The following is a 22,760-nucleotide window of genomic DNA, read 5'->3' as shown; positions in this document are numbered from 1 at the left end:
TGTTTTCCTAAAACTGGATGGATGAATGGATGGATAACTTTTGGTTATCTTTTTGTTGATGTTATTATTCTGCTTCTGTTCTCTGTCAAGCAATACTATCAGACCTGACTGAGGAAGTGTTTGTGTGTATACAGCAGAGCAGGCAGGCAGGCATTTATCCCATCAAACTGCTCATAGACCAGTTTTCTGAGCAGTAGAATTAACTTCTGGACACTGCCTGTGTTTGCTGTCAAACTCCAACTTGTTTGCAGATGTCTCGCTTCAACAGCACAATGTTGCTGTTGCCTCCATCTGTTAAGAACGCCACAGAATTTATTAGCAATGGTTGGATTGTAACATTTAGTGGTTGTATAAATACTAACTGACACACTACAGAAAAAAAGACACTTCATTGGAACAAGGAACATGTGTCAATCCGGCTTGATGAGGGGAAGGAAAATATGTGAAGAAGTAAGAGTCTACAACATCAAAGTTCACGTGTAAAATAAAGTTTGAAGAGGAAAATGTGGTTAAAGATGTGTTGATTAGAGACCAGAGTGAAGAGTGTCATCACGAAGACAGATCAGCTGCCACTTCATTAGTCTGGAGGGAGAGTCGGGCTGTTTCAACAGCCTCAGATCACAGCAATGAGAACAGGGAAATGACTATTATCTCAGGAAACTGAGCCCTGTCTCTCCGCTCCTGCGTCCCCGAGTACTTCCTGCACTTTTCTCAGCCATTGCTCCTCACTGGAGGGTTTTCATCAATCAGGGGTTAATCATGACAGAGGTACAGGCTGTTGTTTTCTCACACACCTTCTCGTATAACTGGCAACATAATTATGAAAAGCTTATTTCCCCATTATTTGTAAAGAATTAAAGCTGCAGTATTAGGGAACTCGCAGTTATTGGTTGTTGGCTCAAAAGAGAAACAAAGCCTGCAATAGGGCTCGCACATCAAAGTAGGAGCCTCATTACTGGGCCCTATGCTCACTATATGGGCCTTCCTTAAATGAAGGAAGTCATGGAAGTTTGGTGAAATATTGTGTAAAAGGTTTGAAAATATATCGGTAAAAATGTGTGGCAACCATGAGTGTAATATTATTTGTATGCTGCGTGCTTCATCGTGACTGAGGGAGCATTTGTGAGTGTGCAGTGGCAGATCTGATCTGGCCTCATGCTTACAGCACCCACTTCTGTCTCTTCACAGGAGGTTTTTATTTATTTATTTATTTATTTATAATTTTGAGCAATCACAGAGCAGTTCAGAGTGCAGAAGCTTCTATTTGCATAAAAGTCCTTTCAGCGGAAAAACTGCTTCTCTAGCACCTACAAAAACTGTCGATGGTGCAAGGAAACATGCACCTGTCTGTGTTCATCTGATCAGAGGAACTCGGGACAGAGAGCAGACATCCTGCCTACCACAGTTTTAACATATTAAATCTCTCTCCCGCACTCACTCATACACACAGCATTGCACAGCTTTTTGTCTTAAGACACATCGACTTCTATTCATTTGGACAGCCTTAAAAAAAGCATTATCCCTAACCCTAAACATAACCACTAATGCCTGACCCTAACCTTAAAGGCCACATAGACCGGAAGCTCCAATTAACCTCCCGGTGCGGGCACTAGTCCGGGCACATCCGGTTGCGTACATTCAACCGCAGAAGAAGAAGAACTACTCTCGTTGTAGCTGCTGAGATGCAGAGCATCCACCGTGCTAGAGGGGGAGCTGTGTATCTGAGAGCTGGCCTATCTATTACGTCACTTCCAGGTACCTGGCCAATCACAGGACAGTAGGAAAGCTCTCGTTGGCTGGCCAATCACAACACAGTCCACGTACTGGGGGTGTGGTTTTGGTCTGAAACAGCGCGGCTGACGAGCGCGTCAGTGAGGAGATATTTTGATCGGCTCGTTTGCAGCGACTAGGAGGTTTTTAACCGTGAAAACAAGTTAATATATGTAAGTAGACCTCCATAACTAACATATATGTGTGATACAAGCATTCTATGTCGGCTTAAATCTAACCATGATTAAAATCTTAGCCCTGAACTTAACCTGTTCCTCAGAAATTCCTGCCTCGTTAAGTCCAGGTTTTATGCCAGAAAGTACACAAATATACACACACAAAATGTGGCATACGTACCCACGTCATGTATGAAGCGTTCGATCTTGGACTGCATGCCCCAGTATCTGAACTCCACTTTGCAGAGCTTGTAAGCACACATGACCTGGTTCTCACAAGGATTCTGGATGATCTCCTCGATCCAGTCGTCTGACAGTGGACCCCGTTTGGTCTTGATGGACTGATACAGCTTTGGGTCCTCCTCCACCAGGTACTCATGAGGAGCGATGTAGTCCTTTACGATATCTATGAGGTCTGCAATGAGACGGGAGAAGAGGGAGAAACCACAGTTCATTTACACAATCTCTTTTTGGTGTACACTCTGCATCACACACATGTGGTTGTCCCTGCAAATAACTCTGTGTCCAGTAAGTGTCTGGTCCTGCTTATTAAGATATAAGACTAAACATCATTTCATTTTTGTGAACTGATGGTAGAATGGAGTGTGATTTCTGCTTACCAACAGTTCTCTGTCTCTTCTCGACAGAGGACAGACTGAAGACATCCCCTTGATTTCCAGTATCTGGTTTATAATATGTCTCAATGTCAATAGAGAATTTCTCCACAAAGGGACAAGTATACCTGCAAAAAACACAGAAATAATACTGATGACAGTGGTTTTGCTGTTGTGTCAATAAAATAACGCAAACATTTAGTGCAGTTACTCGTCTCTTAGTCTCGTGTTTGTGTGGTCTCACCGGGTTCGTGTGTAAGGGTAGGCATTCCAGGACTCCTCCTCCACTCGCAGAGCGGCCTGAGGCAGGATGGAACAGAACCACGACGGGATGTGCTTCCCAATGTGATAGACTTTGTGTGTGTACTGGCCCGAGCCTCCGGGGCCATCCTCGTAGGGCCTGTTCTCCAGGATCTCCACCCCGCTGCCCTCGCCACAGCTCTCCTCTCTGCTCTTTTTCTGCAAGGCCACAGAGAGAGGGGGGAGATTTATTAAACAGTGGAACAGACCTGTGACGGTGTTGCACGTCATTGTGGATGAATCTGACAATACCATACAAGGAAAATTCTCCATTCACATAAAAATCATTCTAAATGTTACATCATGTAAGTATAGTCAGCTAAGATACTGAATATAAAAGCATATAAGGGGCAACTTCCCACTGTTTTAAACTGTATTATTTATGGCCTGGGACAGAGTCAAACAGACACATGTCCTCCCCCATTAGCTCATCTGGTAAGGAGTCCCAGCTTCACAACCCAGCTGTGACAGACAAACACATCGATTCAACACCTGCTGCGTGGCTTAGATTTGGTTTCGTTGCCATTTAAAAATTATAATTGTGACAATGAAAATAAATTTATTATCAAACAGTGCACTTGTATGTAACTTTTACTGTTAAAAAAAACAACAACACCGGAAATGTTTACATTATCAAATTTGGCCCTCGTTAAAAAATGTTTGGACACCCCTGCATTAGAGTCCGCCTCCTCAGTTGACCTCTGACCTGCAGCAGCAAGACAGGGAGGAGGAAGAAGAGGGAACCCAATCAAGACATTGCATAATATTTTAAACTTTTGAGCCAGTTAGACTATGATGCAGCAGCAGCAGTGTGAGGCACCATTGGCGTAACAAGAAACGAGTGTTATTTAAATGGAAAGAGGCTGTGATTGGTGCATGACTAATAGACTCATATAATTCAATTCAAATGTAAATTCCTCGCAAAAGTGCCTTTGATGAAAATATATTTCTTTATCATGTCTAACATCCTTACACATTAATCTCAAACTTGTCAAAAAAGATGTTTTAATTAAATCTTTGGCCGAGAAAGAGCAAATGTAAGCAGCAGTGTGTCCACCCACTTTCTACACATCCTCCCCATTCTCCTTTCTTTGCTGTTACAACGTCCAATAAAAGCCTGACTGCGTTTACATAATACTCCTGTCCCTCATTCCAGTTCACCTTGTGAAACACACTTCCATCAGAGTCTTACAGAGGGAGACACAGCAGAGCCAAAGTGCTGAGGTGGGAGGACAAAAGCTGCCACGTAGAAAAAGACAGTGGTTTTCCTTTTTTTACTCTCTTTCAAACCCTCCAGTTCACACTTCCTCTCCTTAAATAACCAAACCTCTCATGTCATGGAGAAGCAGACCTGCCAGACAGGGTGCAAATAGGAAGTAAAAAAAACCAAAAAAATCAATGCTTTCCCTTTCTGCCCAGCATGTAACATGTCTCTTGTATCCTGTAAGTTTAAGCGTGTAGATGCACACAGAGAGTTTAGGATTACAACATGACTTTATAAACACACTGCATCTTCTTAAGACGCTCCACATTTAGACTGCAGCGTCTTTTTAAGAAAAATGTAGAATAATCAGTTTTAAAATAAAACCATAAAAACACAATAGCATTGTAAAAAAGAATGGTTAACATTCTGTATTTATATAGCATTTTCCTAGTCTTGATGACCACTCAATGCTGCTTTACACAACAGTTTTTTGCCATTCACCCATTCACACACTATTGGCATAGCCATCAGGAGAAAAGACACAACGGCATGTGAACTAGCGAAGCCAGAAAATCAAACCCACAACCTACCCCTTTAATTATGACTTGCTTTATCACTGATCCACTGTTGCAAATAAATCCATGTCAACATGTTAAGAACTAAAGGTGTCAGAACTGTCAGAACAAAAAAGTGTCATGAGTGAGTGCTGCAATTGTTAAATAAAAAGAGACCAACAGTATGAATAAGACTGCTTGGTTACATTACAACAAGGCACAAGGCTACTTTTTCTGCCCCACGGTCATTCAAATTAACAAATTGACTTGAACACACCTTAGCGTGATAATAACTGCCTAAAATTACTAACAAGAACACTCACATTTTCTTGATGTGTTCTATGTTTTCGGCCAAAGATTCAGAATGAGTAAAAATGGGATGCTGAACCAAAACTACAAGTACATTAGAAGTGTGTTTTTCTTTCACATAAATAAGACATTGTGATTATGATGCCTTTAGTTGTATCTTTTGTGAGAAACACTGCTTGGAGCCAGAGCCACAAGTCTGTGCCAGCTTTGTGTCAACAGCTGTTGTTGTCATATGAGAATCCCCAAAATGCTTTGCACAGACACAATCAGGTGAGTCAGAGCTTTCAAACAACAAATCATTTGACAAGGCTGTGTTAAGATTAGGTCTGATGCAGACCCGAAGAGGGTTTGGAAGACACACGGTGGATGGGGGGGTTAAGTGATATGACCTGGTGTCACTCTGTGCAGTGCTTCAAATTGAAATTAATATAACTTTAACCCTTAGTGCTCATATGGCACAAATCTGTGCCGCAGGTGCACCCATGGTAAACTGCCGTGGGAACAATACACAACTCCTTATATGGTATACATATATTATATGGATAATGCGAGCGCCGCTATAAATTGAGTCCACACAGACCATACGTGCCAACTGCGCATGCTCCCTGTAGCTGTCCAGTCCACTTGGTGGCGCACTCTCTTATTTTAGTCAAAAACAAAGAAGATGGTAACCATGGAAATTTGTCTGCGATTATGCAAGGATCTACATAGAGTAAACATAGACTCCTCTTGTCACTGTCCCATGACCATCACACGACATGGAAATACAAATCCACCGTGTGGTACAACCAATCACATTGTCATCTGTTAATGTTTCGTGGTCCGGGAACACCCACTGGGTGATATTTTAAACAACAGTCAAAGACAAAACTGATGTTATTTCTCGTACAGAACTGAACATTCATCATATTTATTCTTCTAGCATTTGGAAGCTTTTTGCCATTAAGGATATTAAATCCTCAGTGCAGTTTAGAAGAGGGCTGCACCAGGGCTATATGAATAAATGATGCACATATACACACACACACACACACACATCATTTGCAGTACATAAATTGATGCTTATAAAACCAGCAACCCATACTCACAGCCAGCTTGTGCAGGAGATTAAAAATGAAATATAAAACGTTGAAAAATGCCATTTTATTCTGATTTAAATGAACTGTTTATGAGTGATGACATGTATTTATATTTATTATTGAAGTATTCCAGTTTAATATGACGACTATAATTTGCTTTTGGAGAGACGGTCTGTAAACCTCCCTTCTGTGGTTCATTTAACACAAACTTAGTGTGTTAAATAGTGAAGAATGACAGATGTACATACACAGCGTATGCATTAAAGTAAACACAATTTATTTGACCAAAAAATAGACACTAACGCAACCAGGCCAAAACATCATATATTTGATGAGGCAAAACTTGTTTTTAAACTTTTTTCTTCTAATCTGAATTATTCAATATTGTACAAAAATGGCAAATTTAAGAGATGTGTTTAACAAGACTGTTAGTCTGTGTCTTAAAACTGCTTTCTGACTCAAGTCATAATTTTTTCAGAATAAAGGCTCTGAGGTCCGTGTATCATCTGTTCATTAAATTATTTATTCCAGCGAGTAGAAAATGTGTTTATTTGTTTTTCTGTTTGAGCCAAATGTCAGATAAAGGCTGATTTTGTTTTTCCACCTTCAGTTTGAAAGGAAAAATCAAATTATGTAAGGAAACAAAAACAAAATAACGTCAACGTCTACCGCTCCATGCCTCGCATTGTACACAAGGTGCTACCAATGTCATCCCCACAAATTCACACTTTAAATTTTTAAACTCTATTTAAATACAGAGACTGCTGAGAAAGTTAGGTTAGTCAGGATAGTACAGTGTGGACCAGCTTCCGGCTTTAAATAAATTAAATAAAAAAACAGAGAGAAGTATTAAAATGGAATAAAATGTACAGGATTGAGGATTCTCCCAATCCTCAATTTGATTCGATTCTCAATCTTTTTTTTTGTCTCTTTCAGGGCAGATGGGTCTGCCATTTTTAGACTTGTCTATTTTAGTCTAGGATCATTGGATTGACATCATGATAACTCTGTCTACATATCATGAGTGATATGATGTCTATCATTTGTTTTGTTCAATTACCAGGGAAATGTCTAAAATCTAAAATATTTAACAGAGGAGTACTGAACAAATCTTTTTAATGAACTGATTCTAATGATTCAGTTACACTGAAAACAACTCCTTTACAAGTCACTAGTCGCTCGTGGAGTGATGACGCTGAGGAGGAACTATATTATAATGGAAACACAACCTAAACCGTGCAGAGGCGAGGCGAGTCGAGCTGGGACCATAGGTGGAAAAGGAGCTATAGTTGCCAGCAGCTTCAGGTTAGTGGGAGGTGGTAACATGTAGTCAATGGCTACAAGCACAACGCTGTGGTTAAATCCTCGACTCCACCTTTGCTTTCAAAGGTCGAGATTGTGACGTCATTTGGATCAATATTCGATTTACAATTGGGACTGTGAAACCCCTACACATTATTAAACGCTTAAACATCTTTTGACACTGGCTATGAGGTTTTAATCGTGTCGCTGAGTCGGCGTAAATGCTGCCGTGATGACCGCGCCGCGGACGCTGTTCTGTGATGATTGAAAAGGTATTTCATTCCCTTCATTGTAATATGCAGTCGCAGCGAGTCAACGAGCTGCGCTATGTGAATACAAATCATCACAATCTTTATTAACAGTGAGAGCCGAGTGTTCAGGGTCAAGAGCGAGAGCTGAGATTGTACATGGAGCTCTCTCCCCTGAAGACTTTAGGTGGGGGTGATATCAGTAATGAAGGTCAGGGGAGGCAAACAGCTGGAAAATTCCTGTAATCTAGCAGGTAATGTAATTTAGGTGAGGAGCAGAGGGTCTTAAATTACCCTCTTCATGGCCGAGTCCCTTCTGCTATAGCACATGGAAGAGCGGCATTAATGCACAAATCTTAGAGCCTGAGGCGGCAAAGCTGAAGTGTTGATAATACAGCTTTATCCCTGGAACTTTGAGGAGGTTTATGAGAGCAACAGTGGTGAACTGAAGCGACTGTCTTTCACATCAGTCCATACTGTCAAAGGAAACAAAGACTAAGGCCACATACACGGAAACGGCAAAAAACAAAAACGATATTTTTCTTAGCAGTTTTGAAAAATATCCACAAAGTCCCTAGATGTGTCCCTAGTCTACTTTTTTTTAAAAGATGAACAAAAGTCGCCAGGGGTCTGTAATGTCACTAAATATGCACACAGAAACATCACGAAACATAAACGTAAACAAAAAGACATTATTTCCTTTCTTTGTCCTGGCTCGGTTGATTCTGTCTCCGTTTCTGTTATTATATCTAATGTTTACGTCGTCTTCTTCTCTGTTTTTTGGTGTAACGTTACAGCGCCACTTACAGTGCTGGCATATGAACTACAGCGTTTTGAGTCGTTTCAGGGGGTTCAGCGTGGACGGAGATATTTCCTGAAACTCTGCCGTCTTTACAGGGATTTTGATTCTGGTTTTTTTGAAAACAGAAAAGAGCAAGATTGTTTTTTTTGTTTTTTGCTGTTTCTGTGTAGATGTGGCCTAAAAAGAGCAAGATAAAGGTAAGTGCTCATGTGTGTAATAAGGAGAAGGAAGTAAAATTCACTATAAGTGATTGGTGAGCTGTCAGAAGCAACACAAGGGTTTCACCCTTCCATTTGAAAGACATCACATCCTACCACTAAGCCACTGTTGCCCACTAAATTTATTAACATAATAATTGGATATAAATACATGTGTGTAGACACAAAAAACAACAACAGAAAACAAACAAGCCAATTGGAAGCTTTCTTAACCAAGAATGTTGCATTTGCAACACACACACACACGCCTAACCCTAACCGTACCCTTGACCTTAACTTAACCACATCCTAACCATACAACATTTCTTCACTTTAAAATATAATAATATATATTAAAGGGGACTTGATAAGGAATACAAGTCTCCATAATGTGACTGTGTAAAGGTCCCCACAACATGAGTCTGTTTTATGACATGTTGTTGCAATTAATATATTCCTGTTGATCAAAGCAATAGAAGTCATTCAGTTGATTATACTCTATGTTAGAGTAGGATCATGTTGAGTTGGCTTGAACTGTGCTGTGCTCGATTTCACTTAACAAGGTTAATGTCTTTGTGCTTCATTAAATGCACTCCTCTCCACACACACTCTGCTGCCTGAGCTGCACGGTGACTGAGATGAAAACGAAGGATAGCTACAGGATTATTAATAGTAAACACGGAGAATGAGGCTGAGGCTGATGGGAGCTACATTTCCACCCAATGATGGTGAAGAGAAGAAGCGAGCAGGTTAAGTAGCAGCAGAAATGATTACATTTCATCTTGTGCAAAGACTGCAATTGTCCCCAAAAATCATATTAGGGAACCACCAGAGTCTGTTTATCCTCAAGTTGATGCTCAAATATTGACTCAGTGGTTGAAAGGTTGACTCAATTTTAGAGAATAAAAATTAATTCAGGACAGTTATAGGTGATGAAAGACAATAAAATGGCATTGCCATCATAAAGGAGTGGAATACCAGTTTATATTACTATACATAATGAAGGAAATAAATCACGTACTCAGCCTTGACCGGAACAGAACAGACGCCTCCACACATATCACATACATCCACTTCCTGTTGTCTCCTTCAGTATAAGAGCATATTCAATAACATTGTCGTTCAACAGTTAACACAACTTTTCACCTTCATCTTTTCTTTTAGCGCAGATAGATCTGCCATTTTTTAGTCTTGTCTAGTTCTAGTCTAGGTCTATTCTAGGATCACTGGTTTTAACTGCGAGTTCATTTTCAGGAAGTTTCGGAACAGTTGCCAGTGTTAACAGAGTTGTTTTTCATAGTTACGTCTACGTCCTTATGATGCATGCGGAGACATCCTGTGCTTTGCTACACGCGCTGAATATAGTTTACACACTGTGGTTTTCTGACAGGGAACGCAAAATATTTACACACTGGTGATTTCGGAGAAGTGGTAGTGAGGGGGTACGAGTTAGTTCAATGTGTCGCCCCAAATCAGCAGTTGCCATGGTTACTATTAGTTGGCAGCATCTTCGGTTTAGCGGGAGGATGTAACGTGCAATCGTGCTTCAATGGCTACAACCACAACACTTTTTTTTTAGTCTACGTTTGTGTTTGGGCCCTATTTTTTTTTCCTTACTTTGTAGTTACTTTACTTTATTAGGATTTCTATACTTTTGCAAATTTAAATTATTTTCATTAAAGAAAAATAAAATAATGATTTTACACCTTTCTTTTTTCTTTTTGGCTGGTCCCTAATATAAACCTAAAACCTTTATTTAACAGATATAAGCACAACTAGGAGCAGTGGAGGGATACTTGCCTGGTTTTATGCTAAAACTACTGAATGGAAGAAAACAGAGAAGAAAAAAAACATAAAAACAAAGAATCATAAAAAAAAAGGCTTACAGGGGAAGAAAGATGAGGGGAATAAATGACAGAAAACAGAGCATATGTCCAGTAGCAGAGGTGCTGTGAGGTTGACCAGTCACTGTGAGGACCACGTCTGTGGAATCTGCCTTCACTGAGGGTCTCATTTCTGCTGCACTGAGCCATCGCTGAATAATTAATGTGACACCACAAGGTTAGCATAAAGCAGCGGTGCACAGCTGCCCTCCTTGGGTCCACACACACACACAAACAGAACCTCATGCATCAAACGTTATCACCAGCTGCTCAGGGGATGATCAAACCCCTTCTGTTGGCCAAGCGGTAATTTTTCAATTTCTTTGAGTTTGACACTGGCAACAAACAACACTCATGTTTCAAAGTGTCAGGATGTTGTTTAAATGGAATAAGTATGCAATGTACATGCACACACGGTGGGAGAGATTAACAGTCCACAGTCCAAAAGTACTGAGAAATGTCTTTGATTTGAATTAATTTTAGTATTTTTTGAATGAGCTCAACAACTGAGGGAGAAATTTAGAAGTTCATGGTGGACAATTTTTTTTATCATTAGAGTCACTGAGTACACGAAAAACCCCATACATCTGATATCAAAACGTGCGGTTAAACTGTAAATGGTGTGGTCTGTCTTTTCTAAGCATTTCTAGTAACCATGGTGACAAAAATCGCAGAAAACTGTAAAGAATTTTCACATACACATGAATGGAGAAGGGTCGAAAAAATGACTGCAACCCAGCCCACTTTGGAGGCCTCACAGTATCCATCCATCCATCCATCCATCTTCTACCGCTTTATCCTCCACAGGAGGGTCGCGGGAGACGCTGTGCCAATCCCAGCTGACATAAGACAATAGGCATGGTCACACCTTGTGTGTGTTTGCCTGTCCAACCATTCACTCTCACACCTATGGTAAATTTAGAGTGACCAATTAACCTAATTGGACACTCAAAACTGTGACTCTAAACTGGGACTGTGGGAGGAAGCCGGAGAACCCGGAGAAAACCCACGCACACACAGGGTGTGTCTTTAAATCATGAGAGTAATGTATAGATTTACCCAGTACTCTGTTTAGAGTTGGACTCGAGTTCTAAATCCACTTCGAGGAGAGAACTAGGGAGTATTATTATTATATTATCACTACACTAGTTGGTAGTTATTGTAGTTAGTTTAGTCAGTTCACTGCTAATTTTTTTTTAACGTGCTTTTGCTATGTGACCAGCTAGTTTTTGTATAGATCAACGGTTGCTCATTATATTTCAAGCTGGTCGCATTAGAATATTGCTTTCAGAAATCCTCAAAGCTACATGTGTTAGCATGACAACACGGAACTGTTGCGTCATCATTCAGAGTGGTTGAACTGGAGGAAGAGAAAGGGAGAGGAGCTCATATATACATACATAGCATGATGCTTGTGTCGCATATAGTACATAAGGAAACGTATAAACTAAATGGTGTTTTTACGACGTGATGTTGTCAAAGCAATGCTAACAGCACCAGCACATTGCTCTCTCTCTCTTTCCATATCACAAACAAATGATGGCAGCTCCCGCCATGCTGCAGCTGATGTCACTGGTTACCATGACAACCTGGTTCTTCTCAGCTGTTACACTGAAAAGAAGGAGGGGTCCTACAGCTGACGTGTGTATGCATGAGCGTGTGTGTGCGTGTGTTCTTGTATTTGCTACCTTTTCTAAGACCTTCTCTGAAATAATCAGTGACCATAGAGACCAAAACCTGGTCCTGATGAGGCAGAACTGGTCACATTTTAAGATTTAAATTGTGGTTATAGATTAAGGTTAGGCATTAACTGGTTATGGTTAAGGTTAAGGATAAGGTTTAGTTTAGGCTGGGGAGTCAATGCAGTGTCCTGAGTAGAATAGCTCCATAAACCTGTGCATGTGTGTGTGTGTGTGTGTGTGTCTGTGTTTGCACACATTATAGACTGAAACAAACACACTCCACAGGCATATGGAGCAACATCTGCTCTGCAGGAAAAACACCAGACCCATGACCCTTCCACCATGTTCACCGCTACCACGCTCATGTTCGGGTGCATTTTGACACAATGACAACATCTGCCCTCTACCACCCTCACCCACAAACCTCAACTCCACACTCACAAACACAACACATCCTTAAGGCACTTAAGTGTTTCTGTTCCGTTTCCATTCATTTTCATCAACAAGGCTTTCATTTGACAAAGACCCTGACCCACGACTTAACCCTTAAAGCACAGAGCATTTCTGCTGCTTTTTTCCACGACTATGTTTAAACGTACAGTATATACAGAGGCTATAAGAATGTGCAATATAGAGTGTAGTATATAGTATAATATAGTGTCTTACATGTTTTTCAGCACAACCAAGGCAATCTAATGGGGAAAAAAAAAAATTTTCACCAACTATATAAACACACCTGAGCAAAAAGTACTCAAAATGTTGAATATCGGATTGAATTTGTGAAATTTGGAAATACGTCACATGTCAAAGTTCAATTGGTCATTTTTTTGAACAAAAAGAAAAGAAAAACACTCCATTTTGTGACTAGCTGCTCCCTCTCAAAATTCTCTGCGTGCAATCCATAGGACGGCATTGTTGTTATAAAGTCTCACCCATAATAATCCGGTCTCAGCTTATCAACCCACAATCGCTTACGGATCGTAAGTCTGAGCGATTTCTGAATCAGATCCGAGCCCTGTTGATGATGATGATGATGATGATCTCTGTGTGGTGTTTACAGCCAGAGAGGGACAAGCAATGATGGCTGCACACGTCACAGCACACATGATCAAACACTAACAACAACAACAGCGGCCAGGATGACTTCATTCATTCATTCATTCATAGAAAACACCCTTTGAATAAAGTTAGCCTTGTGAATAACAAAGCAATGTTATTTAGCAATTTTACATTGGGGTTTTTTCAAAAATGAGTACAAACTTACCATACTCGCTTAGACATTTACCTAAATATCAACTTAACTTCTTTCGTGCACAAAATTCAAGCACTTTCAATGACCTGTGTCTGTTCAAAAACTTTCAAGGATTTCAAAGAGAATCAACCATTCAAGAATGTAGCACACCGGGAGAAAACGCACACGTCACACAGGAAGGCCCTCGATTGGACCGGGTCATGAACCAGGACCTTCTTTTTGTGATGCAACAGTGCTAGCCAATATTCCACCGCGTGGCCCTCCTGAGTCACTATTGATATCATGATATTAAAGATGGAAACCACTCACCTGGATCATGTAGAGCTGAGCAATGCGGTACTCCTCCACGCTCATTGGCATGGGGATACGATACTCCTTGATCAGCATGGTTATTCTTCTGAGTGTATATGTGTGTGTGTGGGTGTGCGTTGAGAGTGTTAAAGTGGGGCGGCGCTCCTCTCAGTCGGCTTCACTCTCCAAGCAGCAGGGAGTCATCGTTATTATTCACACCTGAGACAAGACAAAAAGATGCGACTTTTAGTGGAGAAAGGTGCATGAATATAATCTATCTAAACATCTACTGTTAGTTACAAACCAGAGGAGGAGGAATTCACCATGTTCAGCCCCAGGATTTAACACACTTTCTACCTCCAACCAAGCCGACACACCCTGTGCGTTTCCTCCAAGCCAAGCCCTCCTACAGATCTGTTACAAGGTAATCCACTGACCTCGACTCATCCCTGAAATCCCCCAGCAACCTAAATCCCAGCCCCAGTCTCCACACTGAAGACTCAGCCTTTAAATCCAACAAAGCTCCTCTGCTAGCGACCGAGAATACATTTATTCAAGTTCTCCTAATCGAGTCCTGTATTCAGGTACTTGTTTTTCATGCGAGACTCCACCACATAATCCACGCAGTTTCTCCACCGTGTTTGACTGTCACCGGCGCCGTGAACACACCACTGACACGTCATCACCTGTTAAAGGCCCAGTGTGTGACATGTCAGAGGATCATTTGGCAGAAATTGAATATACATATTGTGGGGGTGGGGGGGGGGGGTTTCCACAAGAATACACAGCTGTATTTTTATTTTACAATATCTCTCTCCCATCTCCCAGCGTGATGTTTGCCAGGCTGATGCACTGTTAGTCCATCTGCTACTGCTGAAACAAGAGGCATCAACGAGGCAAACAGGGATGAGCAGGGGAGGGTCACGTGACAATGGCCACAGATTAAGACTGAGTGTAAATCTGACAAAGTTTTAACGTGACTGAGGGAGGAGGAGAATGTGAAATGTCATGTGAAAAGCTGCGTGCATGCATGCCTGCCGCGGTCTGTCCATCTGTGCATGATTAGGTAATGCATGTTCGGACAAGCTGCTAAAGCAGAGGAACCACAGAGGTCATGGTGTCCACTGAAAGTGAGGACAGTGAGCTTCTCCCCAAAAACAGCACAAGGTATCGTTAGTTTAACATGACATAGATGCATTAGCCCAGCATTTAAACAACATTTTAATGTATATTTATACCATTTCTTAGGTCCAAATGTTATCAGTCATTATCAATCCATTAATAATGAATCAATTTAAAGTGAATTAGGATATTATGCTGCATTTTAGTCTCTTTCTTTCTTTCTATTTTGGCGTGTTTCCACTAGCTCTACTTGACTGAGTCTATGTGTGACTTCGTCAGACTGCTGGCCACTGATTGGTCAGAGTGCCGTCACAGGAAGAGGCGTGAACATGACGTCTGACACAAGAATCAAGCCGAACAATGCCGAACTGTAGATCACTTAAAAAGACTTAACAATCCTAAAAACGGTGGTTAATCTCCAACAATTACCAAGGAAATGTCTCATCATTTAGGAGTCTGGTGTATTTAGTGACAGCACTGCTGATCACGACCGGTGAGCTGCATCACAAACCCTGCCCCTGTATTTCAGTCCAGTGAATGTGTCAGAAGGAGTCTGTCCTCTGTTCATGGATGAAGTACTGAACTAATAGTTTTAATTAACTGATTCTAAAGATTCAGTTACACTGAGAACAACTGCTTTACAAGTCAATAGTCACTTGTTTGTGTGTGTGTCGCGTGTAAAACAAAGTCACAGCAGTTTCAGGCAGTCGTGCAGTGATGACTCCGCCCACGTTGAGGAGGGACTATATTGTAATGGAAACATCAGAGGGCAGTAAAATCACAAAAGTGTGGTTATACTGAACTTGGATGAAACAAGTAAACCAGTTTAATGACTTTGGCTTTTAAAACTTGTAACTTGTACAAATGTGCACTAAATGAGCAAAACTTCTATAATAAATAATAAAAATAATACCAAATAACTTCAGCTCAATTTAAATATCCAAATATGTTTGTATGGAGGCCAAAGGAGCCACTTAGTTTGATGTCTTGGGCTTATGATTTTGTATTGATTTGAGAGACTTTAAATGCAAATTTACATACATTAATTAGAGAAAAACAGTAATAATAAAAAAGAGCAGTAAATATTAAGTCACCCCTCAAGGAACCTCCTTGTAACCTGTGAGAAGTGAACCACTAAAAATCATATATTTGGACATTGCCTGACTTCCATATTAACACCGTTCCACAATCCAATGTTTGATAAGGAAACACCTTTCCTGATCAAATGCTCATAGTGTTGAAATTGAAAATGTCCCCTACTTAATCAAACCCTCCTTATCTGTCCTTGAATGTTTTGAATATTTTTCCCGGAATCATAATAAGCAATGATTCATAAAAGAACTTCAGGCGTGTACATTACACAGCGATGTGAGAGATTTTGTTTCCTCATCAAGAATGGATACAGAAATATGACCACAGTGACTGGTTGTCTGAGTGTTTCTGAAGCTGATGGGATTTTGTTGTTCAGTTTTTACACAGGATGGAGCCATAAAAAAAATCCATCAAGCAGCGGTTCCGTAGATACAGTAGAACCTTAGTATCATGTTAAAGAAAAAAAAATAAAACAGCATAAATTCTGAGATTAAAGTTAGAAATCTGAGATTCAAGTGAAAAATCATAATTATGAGATTTAAGTAAGAATTCTGCGATTTAAAAAAAATCAGAATTCTGAGATTTAAGTCAGAATTCTGAGATTAAAAAAAATCAGAAATCTGAGATTAAAGTGAAAAAAATCTGAATTCTGAGAAAAAAGTCAGAATTGAGCTCCTCCACAGACTAGTTGTAGTTGACAGAGTCCACGATGCTCACTTGGATAACTTAAGAAGACAGGGTCCGTCCTCTGTCACAATTCCATGCTTTGTGGATTGATTGAATGAAGTCTGACTTAAACTCAGATGCAGCGATACATCAGAGAGTCAGACGGAGACGGATGAAAAGTGACACACATGTCAGACCAAGTCCAGCTTCTTTATTTGCCTCGGTCTGTAAAGTGGACAGTGAGTCAGCACATCAAAAAACGCTGACTGCATTAACTAAAACAAAAATTGAGAGGACATGTGGAGTCAGTGTTTTAAAAGTCTAAGAGTTCACCATTTCAGCAAAAATGTCACTATTTCTATTCAACAACAAACAAATAAAAACCCATCAGGAAACTAGAGAAATACTGTAAATGTATCGTTATAAACAGTCCATTTAAATAAGCCTGTAACAATTAAAGATACAATATGTAACATTTCTGCATTAAAACATCTCAAAAACGATGAGATTAAATGTTATATTGTTAATACAGAAGAGTATTAAGGCCACATGTAAAATAATAAAAACAAGACAGCATGAATTCTGAGAATAAAGTCAGAATTCTGAATTATTTTACATGTGGCCCTAATACTCTTCCGTATGTTAAGGAAGTTTACTTGTATTAGCCAAAATGTTTCTATCTCTCTTTAAATCAATGATTGTTTGGTGAATTGTCACGTTATTTACCCGGATTTTCAAAGTGCACAACAGCATAAAGTGAAGATCTGACAGCATGTGTTGCAAAATTAGTATAGAGAGTATGAAAAAGTGAGAGCGCTCAACAGCATTCTGATACTGTCCCTTAAGTTTTCATCAGGAAACAACTCCACAAAGACAGAAGGCACTCCTAATTCCATCCAATCTAGACTTTATGAGTTAGGATTCACTGTAAAAGTGAAGTAGTATTTCTGAAAAGTTCGACACGACATCACTGAGATCTAAAGAGCAGCTTTGGCTTCTTTTTCAGCACACAGCTGGTAGCTATTGTGAGTAAAGTTGTGAAATCCCACTGTGGCGCAGACACCACCTGCTCACCTCCAAGCATCACACACGGGGAAGAAAGTGGAGCATTTAGCAGGTAAATGAAAGTTGTTTGTCTCAGGAGCTGGAGAACAAACACACAGCCAAAAAGAGTGATTATTGGATTTCTATTTATCTGATGGACACAAACGACACTTGATTTTACGTTTAGTCATTTAGCAGATGTTTTTTTATCCAAAGTGACTTAGAAGCGACAGTCTCACATGTAGACCTGCAGAGCCGAGGATCCAATCCGCTCTACCACTAGACCACCACAGCCCCCTTTATTCATTACTAAAATTAAAGATAGTTTACACTTCCTACAAGGCTGCAACTAACCATTCATTTCATACAACAGCTCTCCTCAAACACTGAATAAGGTACAGTATTTAATACTGTACAGACTGATATGACTTTTGTCCATTATCCAGTGCACATGTGAAATAAATATATGTGGATTCCAGTACACATTTGTTTGATTTTGTCCAGTGCAAACATACGGTAAAGCCCAAGTTTATTTCAGCGCTCGATGAGCACTCAGCCCTGAAAGTAGAGCATTAAAATCCTGGCAGATGATCCTGGCACATACTTCAATTACATTTTTTCCCCAATAACAGGGAGTAGACGCACTGTAATGATTTTTCAGCACTTAGCCATCCTTCAGTATCTTCTCCTCTCTCTTAAAATATGGCTCAGATTCCTCAATTATATTTGGGAGAATCCTCTCACACATGTAAATGAGGAACAACCAAACCATAGCAGTTGGAAAATTAGCTTTCCGTCTTCCAGCTTTACCTCTACTATACTTGGGACACTTGGTATTGTGGTATTAAGGGAAAAACAAATCAGAGAAGAAGATTGGCTTTTACAGAAATCAACAGCTGAAAGTACTGCCGTGTGGTCCAAAATGTGAAACATTTTCACAGTGACTAACATAACCCAACTGAGGATTGTCTTCATGCAGCCACAGGGGAACTTGGGGAAAAAACCCAGGCCTTCTTGGCTAAGTTGGAAAGCTTCCTAACTAAACTGGTGTGTCCACTCCAGCACCAGAGTCAGAGTAAATGTTTCATCTGCCACACTAAGACTAGCGACTGGCTACTGGCTGGTTGTTTGTTAGTTTTCAGATTGGCATGTTTACATTACATATTTTTAATCCTATCAGGCTTTTATTCCCATTACTTGTATCCATGTAAACATAGCTAGTGTCATTGGTCTCTAGCACCTACTGAGGGAAATATTTACAGCAATGGTCACATCCATACTTACATTTTCATTAAAAATGCATGCATTCTGCTTGGTATGGCACTTAGGGCACCGTTTGTGGCACTTTAGAGGCCCAGAAACTGATTAGTTCATAAACACTGCTGGTTGTTGGTGTTTTAGTCTGGACAAGTAAAAATGGAAACCTTCAGAAATGTTAAAGCAGAACTTTGAAGGATTGTTACCCTTATTTAAGAGCTTCTGAGTCTTTGTGATGGGTGGCAATTGCTCTCTCTAAAATGTCATCAAATTATGTTCTGTGTCGTATTTATTTCAATACTAAACGTGCACTGGAACGTGATTAGAATGTGTCACTAGTTCAGAATCAGCTGTTTATCACGGATTTTGTATTCCCGTAGCAGCCTCCGCCTTAAAACCACTTGAAGCTCAGCTGTTCTCTATGGGATGGCACAGAATAAAATTAGTAATAAAGAACATAATTACCTTACATAATCACATTATTACAGTAAAATTGGTTAAGTTGAAACAATTACTTGTTTAATCGAATATTAACTGATTACTAAAGAAATCGTCAGCTATATTGATAATTGAATAATTGGTTTAAAGGTTTTTGTTTTTTTTCATTTTTGAAACACGCCTTCTGATTATTTAAAGTTTATTACAAAGAAATCATTCAAACTGAATAATTTTTGATTTGTGGACAAAACAAGACATTTGAGTACATCATCATTTCCTAGTTGGAAAAACATTTTATAGACCAAACTATTACTCGAGTAATCGAGAGAATAATTGACATAATCAATTATGAAAATAATCGTTCGTTTCAGTCCTAAAAGTTGGTATTGGCCAACACACCTAGTCTTATTATTATTATCTTATCATTAAAAGGTGCAATAAGCAACATTCTGCAGTAGAAAATAAAATAATAATAAAATATCACTAAAGTGAATACATGATATAGAAGTCATGCTCCACTGTGGGTTGTTAATGTGGCTTCTGTTTTTTATAGACCATCTAGACCAGAGGTCTCAAACTTGCCTGTGGGCCAAATGACAAACGCGAGCCCCACAATCAATCCCACACGGTCTGCCACTGGATATTATGAGTTATGTGTGTTTTTGTATTCTATTCTATTCTATTATTTATAGAATATTTTTTATGGTGAACTATGTATCGTTGCATATAAAAAAACAACATTTTTTTCCACTTATTTTGAAATTCTGTAAAATATCGTCAGAAATATCATTACTGGGTCATGGAATATCGTGATATAATTTTGAGCTTATATCCCCACCTGCTAACACTAAGACTTCAATTTTCGTTTCTTTTTTTTTGCTTGACCAGCCTAGATGCTCAGTGGCCTCCAGATCATTTGAGTTTGAGGCCCCTGATCTAGACTGTATAAATATTTTCATATTCCACCATCATATTTGCATTCTCTTTTGTTTTCTGGAAGCCCCAAGTTCAGGATGCCCTGAATATGATGTGCATGTTGTGATCATGAGTTCTGCTTGAATGCACTATTATATATACTATTATTATACATATACTATAAGACAGACTGCTTAATAGTGGCAGAAAGTAATTAAACGCACAGGATTTACTTCCAAAGGAAGCTTGCTCTTTACTAAAACATTATCCTCTTCCTGGACTCAGAAAATAACTTACTTTTGCATACATTACTTTTGTTTTCACCTGACCTGCATTCTCAACTGCAACAAACAGCGCCACCCAACGGTTAGGACCTTTATATCAAGTAAAAGATGAAGAAAATTAAATGAGTCTGTAAAAAATAATGTTATAATTAAAACAAAATTAAAATTAGCATTTAAATGTCAGCATAGAAATAATAAATGTTAAAATTTGCATTAAAAAAGACAAAATACAGACTTAGGGCTACGGTCAATAGTCTTCATGTGTTATGTTTAACATCATTATCTCCTATTTGGGCAATTTAAGGCACAAAACTCTGTTGATCTCTTCATTAGCTCTCAGTTATAACAGTCATATTTAATTAATGGAAGCTAATTTAAATTCTTTACATCATTCTGGCAGAACGCCACAGGATTATCACAATCCCGAGGGCAGAGGGGAAGCAGAGGGTATATGCTAACAGACCATATGTACTGCGTATGTATGTCACAATGTAATCTGATACAGGCGAGCAAATTCAAGAGCAAGAAGCTGATCCATCACCTCACAGTTTGCACCGGTGTAGATGTGGCGAGTGACACGACTCGCGATGCACTGACAGGATCCCCCCCGATGAGATTTGTCTCCGCTTCTGATGAAAGCAAATGAACCACAGTGATATTCACATCTGAAGAAACACACTGCCATGCTTAATCAATTAGATGACGTGCGCCACCGCGCACACAGACATTTTCCTCCCGATTTCACGAGACATATGCTGTGGTGTGAGCTCTCGTTGCGTACTTCCATTCTCATTCTGAATTGATGGGAGAGCAACAGTGCAATAATGTTGACAGTGATCCTTTTAAAGGGCTACACAACAATTTAAAGTTTAAAAAAAATGCATGAGATTTGACAATTTGACAGCTGTTTTGTTTCTCTGCTTCACCTCATCAGTGCACACACGCACACTCCTCATAAATACACCATCACAACCACCAACATGACTATTAAACATGTGTTTTACACGCGGTAGAAGCTCGCCTGCAGCAGCACATCAGCAAAACATTCATGCTGGTCCTGACAAATGAATGCCACACGTCACATTCATAACAACAGCCATGCAAAGAATGAGCCCACGGCTCAGACACATCTGTCACCTGCAGAAACTCTTCTTCTGCCTGCATTTACATCAACCTGGACTATACTGTCAGGCAGTTGGGCATCCATGTTGTCATCATCTAATCTACATTGTGACAGTAACAGTTCAAAGAGGGCAGATTTTTGAGGAGGAGACAGTTCTTTTTCTTTGAGCCTGTGACTCAGTGACAAGTGACAGAAATCTGATGTTTACCTTAGAGAAGGAAGCACCTACATGCAGCTACACCAGCGATCCACTGAGCTGAGGTTTCTAGGGGCCGTCACAAATCCTGGTCCCACAGAGACTCCGAGCGGAGGCATCCTACCTCCCCCAATCCCCTGCTCTCCACTCCTGCCAGTGCCGTCTGCGGTCAGCCCATCCACACTGGCTCCACTGCTCCCCCCCCGGACACACACACACACTCCCCACCTCAGATTGGGAAAGGAGCCTCTCACTGTGAAATAAGAGAAGTAATCGATTCTCCCTCTTTCTCTCTCTTCCCCTCTTCTCTCTCATCCACCTCTCTTCTGTTTTCCCTTTTCCGCCACCCCCCTCCCCTCCACCTCTCACTGTCTCCACCTCACCAGGACCGAGGAAGCTCTGTTACCATGGAGAAGCACGAGGCTGAAGCCCGATTGGTGAGGTTTGTTGTGATGCAGCAAGCTGACGGAGCAGCCCACCACAGGATTGATTGCCTTTTCATTTCAGTGTACATCATTCTGTCAACACTCATCCAGGATCAGCTCTGCACTTCTTTTATGATTGTAAGTTTAGAAGAGTTTTACAGAAATACAGAAAAATTATTTGGCTGTAAGTATTATCATTTATTTTAAATCTTTTCAACAATCATCATATATTAACATCTGTTTTCAGCACGCAGAATAGACGTGCATTTGATATGTTTTTTACTTTTGAATTTTAATTTATGGAAAATATCAAGCTTCAAATACATTTCTGATAATATCTTACGAATCATTGCCCAATGTTATTTATTATTAATAATATACAGTATACTGCATATACTGACCAATATATTTATATTGTAAATGGTTTTCTCCGTAATTTTAATATTTGCAAAATAAAAACCTAAAAGGAGAGAAGAGACACATCATTAAAGACACATTATGTGTCTTCCACAATTAATAATTTGTGTTAGTGTTT

General features: G+C 39.8%; 1 protein-coding gene across 7 annotated transcripts in view; it reads right to left on the bottom strand.

The window, feature by feature from the left end:
• LOC131445963 (membrane-associated phosphatidylinositol transfer protein 2-like) overlaps positions 1 to 22,760 on the bottom strand; it is a 56,007-nt gene that overhangs the window by 18,772 nt on the left and 14,475 nt on the right. For 5 of the 7 annotated variants that reach the window (XM_058616779.1, XM_058616773.1, XM_058616778.1 and 2 more), the window contains 4 exons: positions 13,682 to 13,882; positions 2,805 to 3,019; positions 2,567 to 2,688; positions 2,128 to 2,361 (listed from right to left, as the gene is read on the bottom strand). In XM_058616779.1, coding sequence (XP_058472762.1) covers positions 2,128 to 2,361; positions 2,567 to 2,688; positions 2,805 to 3,019; positions 13,682 to 13,759 — 649 coding nt within the window. In that variant the 5' untranslated portion in view covers positions 13,760 to 13,882. Of the gene's footprint in view, positions 1 to 2,127; positions 2,362 to 2,566; positions 2,689 to 2,804; positions 3,020 to 13,681; positions 13,883 to 13,967; positions 14,029 to 21,812; positions 22,113 to 22,760 lie in introns of those variants that run through there. The other 2 variants (XM_058616775.1, XM_058616777.1) reach the window with 2 other exon arrangements.

The sequence above is a fragment of the Solea solea genome, chromosome 19 (genome assembly GCF_958295425.1).
Source record: "Solea solea chromosome 19, fSolSol10.1, whole genome shotgun sequence".
NCBI classification, from domain to species: domain Eukaryota; kingdom Metazoa; phylum Chordata; class Actinopteri; order Pleuronectiformes; family Soleidae; genus Solea; species Solea solea.
This window is presented reverse-complemented; position numbering and strand designations above follow the sequence as displayed.